The sequence below is a fragment of the Protomyctophum parallelum genome, assembly GCF_964188405.1.
Source record: "Protomyctophum parallelum genome assembly, chromosome: 22".
Taxonomy (NCBI): Eukaryota; Metazoa; Chordata; class Actinopteri; order Myctophiformes; family Myctophidae; genus Protomyctophum; species Protomyctophum parallelum.
Genome location: NC_139714.1, coordinates 26,353,024 through 26,361,561, shown reverse-complemented (window position 1 = coordinate 26,361,561; position 8,538 = coordinate 26,353,024). Strand labels below are relative to the sequence as shown.

Sequence of the window (8,538 nt, the reverse complement as noted above, 5' to 3'; positions counted from 1 at the left end):
ACCCTATGTGATAATAATACTACTAATAATAAGCTTTATTTATATAGCACCTTTCATACAGGGTTGCAGTTCAAAGTGCTTCACAGGCAGGACATACATCAAGTGCTTTACAGTTAGGTGATAGGTCATAGGTTATATCAAACACAATACAAGACAAGACAAGACAAGACAAGACAGTGAATGTGATGCTCAACCTTTTTCATGTCCTCAAGGACCTCCAGAAATGTCTGTATTTGGCCACTCAAAATATGTTTTTGAGTGGCAGAAGCAGAAGATTTTAGTTAAAAACGTTCACTCTGAAAGAATATATATTTCAAAGATTTGCGCCACATTTCCACGATTTGTCAGCAGACCCGAGCTTCTAGATCTGCTATTTTTCAATAGCTAAATTATATTATTAAAAAAAGTACCAAAAGGGGGTTGTTCCCGCCCAAAATGGGTTAATGTCAACAAACAAACCCAAAGCACGTTTTTCTCTCCAGTTCACCTCCTAGCCGGGTTTTGTGACTTTTGTCCCTGCACTAGTTTTCTGAAGGTCGCTCCGTCCGGCGGTGATGTCGGCTCCGTATATTTAGTGCTGCGGCCTGACTCTTTCATGAGCAGCATATACGTGCCTGTACTCCTCTCCCTGGGGGGGACCCCCCTCCCCCTCCCCCTCCCCTCTCTCTCTCGGCCCAGAATCCCTTAGCGTGTGCTAGAATCCCTTAGCGTGTGCTGACCCGCTGAGTGAGTGGCGTTAAATCTTCTCGTAGCGCGCGCTGCCCCTCAACGCAGCCATGAATCATTGGTTGAAAAACCACAGACGTATAATGATCTACCCCCGTAAACTGCCCCCGGGGTGGAGGAAAGGGCTAGTGTGTGTGTGTGTGTGTGTGTGTCTGTGTGTGTGTGTGTATTATTAGAGCCAAAACCCCACACACGGTATGAGTTTAAGGCCGATATATATCAGCCACTATTTCAGCGTTTTGATGCCGCCAAAGTCTCTTTGTTTGTTTTGTGAATGTAATTACGGTAGTTCTGTTCGACGTCGCTCGCGGCCATTACTCTGGACAATTAAGGCAGCAACAACATCCTGTCGTTGACCCTTCACAATAAAGTGTCTCCCCTTTACCTCCCAATGCTGCACATTTTTACCCAGCAGGTTATTAATTAAGAGGAAATATGGTGTAACTTTAACATCGTGGGAGAGAGCAAGCAAGGCAGCGAGTGAGTGAGTGAGAGAGAGAGAGAGAGAGAGAGGGGGCCAAAGGTGGTGGTAGTGGTGGGGGGAGGGTGGTTGAATGACATCTGGCGGTCAGACATCGGAGGCCCCCACCTGAGGGTGTGGGCCCCTCCCGAGGGTGGAGGCCCTCCTGAGGGTGGAGGCCCCCCTGAGGGTGGAGGCCCCCCCTGAGGGTGGAGGCCCGTTTCAATTGAAACAGAGCAAAGGCCTCCTATCCTATAGAGGCGGCGGTGGCTCAGTGGTAGAGTGGCCGGATGGTAACCGCAAGGTTGCCAGTTGGAACCCTGTGGGCTCCCCCAGAGTTAGTGTCGAAGTGTCCTTGAGCAAGACGCTGAACCCCTAATTGCTCCAGATGTGCTGGTTGGTGCCTTGCATGGTTTCCGCCGCCCTCTGTGCATGAATGTGTGCATGAATGGGTGAATGTGATGCACCATCTATGTAAAGGTGTATGAATGTGTGCATGAATGGGTGAATGTGATGCACCATCTATGTAAAGCGCCTTGGATAAAGGCGCTATATATATAAATGCACCGTCTATGCTTCACCTTCAGGTCCCTATGGACAATGCCCATGGTGTGCAGGTAGCTGACGGCGTCCAGGACCTGTCTGATGAGCGTGCTGGCGTCTTTCTCCGTGTAGAAACCCTTCTCCACGATGCGGTCAAACAGCTCCCCGCCGGACACCCTGCATGCGGACAGAGACAGAGAGAGAGAGAGAGACAGCGGGGTGGGGGGAACAGTCAAAATGCTGTAAACCCATTCTGACCTGAGATCAGATTCTAAAAATCTCTTCTACATCCTGACAGTTTTCTGAAAAAGCTATGTTTCTATGTCAGTCGTTCTTGGATTCTTCAAAAATAGCAGAACCTACAAGCTCGTAGCGCGCCACTCGGTGGTATAGTCTCCAGATGAGAGGACAGCACAGTTTTTTTTTTTTTTTTTAAGATATTTTTTTGCGGCTTACGCCTTTTATTGTTTTTTGAAGGGACAGACAGTAGGCTGACAGGAAACGGGAGAGAGATGGGGGGATGACATGCAGTAAAGGCCGTGTCGGGTCCGGGAGTTGAACCCGCGGCACACAGCGACTGGTTTACCAGTCCGGTGCCCAGACCGTTACGCTACGGCCTGGGCCGACAGCACAGTTTTAAACAAATAAAAAGATGTTATTGAACGAATATGGACAGGTAGATTTGAACGTATTATTATTATTTTTTGTCAACTGATGTGCATGTGGGTATATTGAAGTAAACCTGTGAGCAATGTCTAAGTTGATGTGTAGAAGTGTATCATAAGCTGTTTCAAATACTGTGGATAATTTAAATGAATGAATGACGTTTACATGCTAGTATCGCTCGTTGGCTGTGTTAGCCGTATTAGGGTTAGCCATAGGTTTTTACTCTGCATCCTAATAAATAATCAGCACTCTGGCTATCAGTGTGTGCGGCCACTCTTTTGTCTTTTTAAGACTTAACTCTTTAGATGTTTCTGCCGTGAGCTGGCACCACTTCTAAGACTGGTGTGAGCTGGAACCACTACTAAGACTGGTGTGAGCTGGCACCACTACTAAGACTGGTGTGAGCTGGCACTACTACTAAGACTGGTGTGAGCTGGCACTACTACTAAGACTGGTGTGAGCTGGCACTACTACTAAGACTGGTGTGAGCTGGAACCACTACTAAGACTGGTGTAAGCTGGCACCACTACTAAGACTGGTGTGAGCTGGAACCACTACTAAGACTGGTGTAAGCTGGCACCACTACTAAGACTGGTGTGAGCTGGAACCACTACTAAGACTGGTGTGAGCTGGAACCACTACTAAGACTGGTGTGAGCTGGCACCACTACTAAGACTGGTGTGAGCTGGAACCACTACTAAGACTGGTGTAAGCTGGCACCACTACTAAGACTGGTGTAAGCTGGCACCACTACTAAGACTGGTGTGAGCTGGCACCACTACTAAGACTGGTGTGAGCTGGAACCACTACTAAGACTGGTGTAAGCTGGCACCACTACTAAGACTGGTGTAAGCTGGCACCACTACTAAGACTGGTGTGAGCTGACACCACTACTAAGACTGGTGTAAGCTGACACCACTACTAAGACTGGTGTGCGTTTAGCATCCTCCTGCCATAGCCACATGATTGACAACAACGTCATCTGCTTTCCTACTATTCTGATTGGTTGGTATATGAACCAATCACCGAAGACTGCCCCTTTGACAACGCCCATCCCATAAACTGCTGCCGTGTGGAGGCCGTCGAAACACATCGACTCACTGGCCTTGGAAGGTCTCGGAATCCCCCCAGGAGGAAGTCACTAATGTTGCTCTGGAGGAGAGGGAAGTCTGGAGCACTCTGGGTGGAGCTGTTGCCCCCGCGACCCGACTACGGATAAGCGGTTGAAGATGGATGGATGGATGGGTGTCAGGCTACAATCTCACGATAAGTTAAAATCTCCACGATGCGATTACAGCAAGTGTTTTTTAATCACGATAAAACGATGATAACAACAAGTATCGTCCCATCCCTATACACACAGTGGGGGACGCCCCCCCCCCGTCAAGGGTCATGCATCTGCCAGTAAAACCACTACCAGACAGGACGGCCCACTGACACGGAACATAAGAGCTCTAAGACCCAGTGTGTGTGGAGGCTGTGACCCCCACAGTGACCCCTGACCCCTGGCTGTGACCCGTGTGTTTACAAAACACAGACAAACACGTGTTCTGACCCAACGAGGCCCTCACCACGCCTCCTTATAGGACTGACCGCTAACTAGACCACTGGTTCCCAAAGTGGGGTCCGGGGACCCAGCAGGGGTCCTTGAGGGAGTATACCAGGGGGTCTCCTCCAGCTATGATGGATATAGTTAGGAACCAAATGGACCCTTATGGGTCTGTAACTCTGAGAGTGTAAATGGAACCGCTTCAAGATCGACGTCTCAAATGTCTTGGACCGCATCGCTCCAGCAGTCACAGAACATCACTGTCTCTCTCTCTCTGTCTCTCTCTCTCTCTGTCTCTCTCTCTGTCTCTGTGTCTCTCTCTCTGTGTCTCTCTCTCTGTGTCTCTCTCTCTCTCTCTCTCTCTGTCTCTCTCTCTCTATCGTAGAGTATAAGTGTCAAGGGACTTCACTGCCTGAAAGGTGTGCTGGTGGGGGGGGGGGGGGGGGGGGGGGGAGTCTGGGGACAATGGGGAACGTAATGTAAAGTTGCAGGGGGATACAGTATTGTGTTACTGTAACAGAGCTATCTATGTCACATTACTATGCTACAAAATACGGCTGCATTCGAGACATATACACCTATTTGTGTAATTTCAAAACATTCAGCCGCTGCATGGCTAAATGATAGAATGTAGAAAAACATGCCACTACTCCCCTTCACAGCATCACTGTACTGTACTGTACTGTACTGTACTGTACTGTACTGTACTGTACTGTACTGTACTGTACTGTACTGTACTGTACTGTACTGTACTGTACTGTACTGTACTGTACTGTACTGTACTGTAGCTTCAGTATCAGTTTTCAGCTGATGGGGTGTAAAACATGCCACTACTCCCCCTGCCTGCCTATTACAGAAATCTAATCTGCACTTACAACTTTTGTCTCTTTCTCTCTAGACAACTTTTTAAATAGACATACAATATATTCTATGACAACAACTTATATGTTCCATGACATTTTGATCATTTTTGTCACATTCCCTGACTATGGGAAAACATGCATAAAGAGATTCCAGGTTTGGAATGTGCATAGGGGAACCTTGAATCCATTTAACCCATTTGGGCCTGACGTCGAAATTAAAAAAAATATTTTTTTCTGAAAAACCTCATGTTTCTGTATCAGTGGTTCTCAATATTTCCCAATTTTCTTTTTTTTTTTAATTGAAAATATGTTGTTCCAGGGACCCCTCCCCAGAAGCAAATATTTGAGTTAAAAACTGAAACTCTGAAAGAATATAATTATATTCAAAGATTTGAGGCACAGTTCACAGTTCATTCACTCAGTCTGTGCCGTGCTATGAGCTTGTAGATCTGCTATTTTTGAATAGCTAAAGCATAACATAATGTTTCAAACACCTAAAAGGGGGTTCCCGCCGAGTATGTGTTAAGAGAGGAAAATGTGCCAACTTAACTCTGGGTACAATTAAAGTCTGCTGCTAAAGGAATTTACAACTTCGGCTAGATTAAAATCTCTTCCACATAAACACCAGGAGAATTCAAACTGTAATGAATAGACGTGAGTTATGAGCCTAGACTTAAGCAGAGTAAACGAATGGAGGCGGCAGATCTGATAATAATATAATAACTTTATTTATATAGGGAGGAGAATGCAGGTTACTTGGGGCGAAGGCACGGCCACTCCTTTTGGCAGCACATTTAGATTTCATAGTTTTAGTCAGTTTTCATTTAGTTTCAGTCACATTTTATAGTCACCTGGAATGTCTTAGTGTTAGTCTAGTTTTAGTCAACTAAATATCATAAGATGTTTTAGTCGACTAAATCTACAGTTGATTTAGTCGACTAAAATGTAAAATGTAATTTGATGCCGTCGTAATGACTGATTTTACACTTGAAAATGCCACCCTGCCCCATGCCCACAGCCCTTCTATACCAGACATGCCCACAGCCCCATGCCCACAGCCCTTCTACCAGCCATGCCCACAGCCCCATGCCCACAGCCCCATGCCCACAGCCCTTCTACCAGCCATGCCCACAGCCCCATGCCCACAGCTCTTCTACCAGACATGCCCACAGCCCCATGCCCACAGTCGAGGGTTAAATGTGGGGAGATGAGACGGTAAGCTTCTAGTGAAAACTCTGCTCCTTTTCAGTGATATAAAGTATCATAAATGCTATATTAATTGTTATCTGTACACACTGGTTGACTTATGGTTGTACAGGAGTTGATTTGAGTCGAATTTGGGGTTTTGAAATGACTGTGCTAAAGCAATATAACATACATACACAGGGGAAACTATCTGCAATGTTAGCTTGTCAACATGACAATACAACAAATAAAAGGTAAGAAAGCCTTCTAGTATATGAAATTCTCCTTTAAACCATAAACCTACCCTCACAAAAACTATGCCTAACCCTAACCTCAGAAAACCTAAACTTAAGCTTAACCCTAACCTCAGAAAACCTAAACCTAACCTTAACCCTAACCTCAGAAAAACTATACCTAACCCTAAACCTAACCTGTAAACCCCTCAGCCACCATCGACTCCCAGGCTCTGCACAAAAGCCTCTCCCAGAGAGTGAACTCTAAAAGTGAGCGAGTTTATTGTTGTTTTGTTACTGGTTTCTCCTGTAGAGGAATGTGTGTGTAGTACCCTGGCTATACTTCTACAGCCCCACAGCTCCCTCTCCTGGTGTGGGAGTATATTACACTGCTGCAGAAAGTCCCTCTGTGTTGGCGCAGAAGGAGAAATAATAAAAATGGGAAACAAGAAACTAATCCAAGAATTCACGCTTTCTGTGTGAGTCAGTGTGTAACATTTCTCCAGACCACAACCAACCCCAATCCAGTAATGAGTGCAGAGCTTATTGTGTGTGTGTGTGTGTGTGTGTGTGTGTGTGTGTGTGTGTGTGTGTGAGAGAGAGACACACTGGTTGAGAGTGAGACAGATGGTAGAGCAGAAGCTTGAGGGTCTGCTCTACCCTCTCCTCTCTACAGGGGGCGCTGTGACCAGTCCATATATTCATTACTCTCTGATGGGTACACATATTGTTGTGTGTGTGTGTGTGTGTGTGTGTGTGTGTGTGTGTGTGTGTGTGTGTGTGTGTGTGTGTGTGTGTGTGTGTGTGTGTGTGTGTGTGTGTGTGTGTGTGTGTGTGTGTGTGTGTGTGTGTGTGTTCACTGTCTTGCAAGCATTTCTCTGGCACACTATAGGGACAGTTTTTACTGACTGACTGACTGACTGACTGACTGACTGACTGACTGACTGTCTGTCTGTCTGTCTGTCTGTCTGTCTGCCTGCATGCATGCCCATATATGGAGTTCAGTGGCCAATATAGTAGCAGGAATGGATGATCGGCTAATGTATAATAATAATGTTGCGCTTGAGGTCGTGGATGATGCAACGATAATATAACCTTCTCTCTAATTCATACCACCTAATTGGACTTGACTATACAAGTCACTGTTGGTGAGTCAAAGTAGCTTGTTGTGTTTGTGTTTGTGAGAGAAGCTTCTCCACATTGGAATTCATGGAGAAAAGGAGCACAACATCCCAGTCAGGGACAGAACAGCTCCAGGCCTTTTTATGTTGATGGAAACGGAAGAGACTCGATAGTCTTTGTTGGACGAGAGAGTCTGCATCGTCGAGCTGTCGGCGGGGGGAGAGGAGAAGGGCTTTGATGCGACCGACGGATCACAAAGATAATATTTGGAGGCTGGGAGGGGGGTGGGTAACCTGACGCTGCCAGATGAGGGCGGTATTGGGTAACCATGTTCCCCAACACAGCAGTCATCTGGGATCTCTCAGGCAGTTGAGCTGACAAAAATCCGTTCCGTACCGGACCAATCAGCGTGAGCTAATGGCGGGACATGGGCGAAACCGGATGTGAAGCTATATAGACACGTCAATATGATTGGTTTTGTTTGCACGCCCACACGGTGATAGACAGACGGTCCCATCCAATCATCTACCAAGTATCTTGAAAAAAAGGAACAGCCCCGTCATCGAATTTGCTTCCGCGATCCCAGATCCCAATAAGCTGTGAAACAAATTTGTGTAGCAAGCTTCTTGGATCTGGCAGCGTCAGGTTAGGGGGTGGGGGGGTCAAGAGAAGAATAACAAAAAAAAACGAAATCACATCTGCACCGCTGCAAAATAACGAACAGTCCCCATGCCGTCCTAAATCACCGTGCAACGTTTGTTGAACTGTACAAACTATCGTTCTATTCCAAAACATTCCCCCTTTTCCTTTCAACATCTGTAAAAACAAGGATCAAATCCCCTTTTTGACAGGACTTTTTCTCCACTAACCAAGTGTGTGTGTGTGTGTGTGTGTGTGTGTGTGTGTGTGTGTGTGTGTGTGTGTGTGTGCGTAAATGGTGCATTTATATAGCGCCTTTATCCAAGGCGCTTTACCATAGATTGTGCATTACATTCACCCATTCACACACACACACATATTCATACACAGATTGCGGCGGAAGCCATGCAAGGTATACCAACCAGCACATCGGGAGCAATTTGGGGTTCAGTGTCTTGCTCAAGGACACTTAGCCGGGACACTGTAGCCGGGATTCGAACCACCGACCCACGGATCATTGGACGACCTGCTCTACCTCCTGAGCCACAGTCG

At 46.5% G+C, this 8,538-nt stretch overlaps 1 protein-coding gene across 1 annotated transcript in view; it reads right to left on the bottom strand.

Moving 5' to 3' along the window:
* Positions 1-8,538, bottom strand: part of camk1da (calcium/calmodulin-dependent protein kinase 1Da) — a gene marked incomplete at its 5' end in the record, with an annotated part of 85,981 nt that overhangs the window by 19,402 nt on the left and 58,041 nt on the right. Inside the window, one exon of the mRNA XM_083794603.1 lies at positions 1,768-1,906. Coding sequence (XP_083650729.1) covers positions 1,768-1,906 — 139 coding nt within the window. The remainder of the gene's footprint in view (positions 1-1,767; positions 1,907-8,538) is intronic.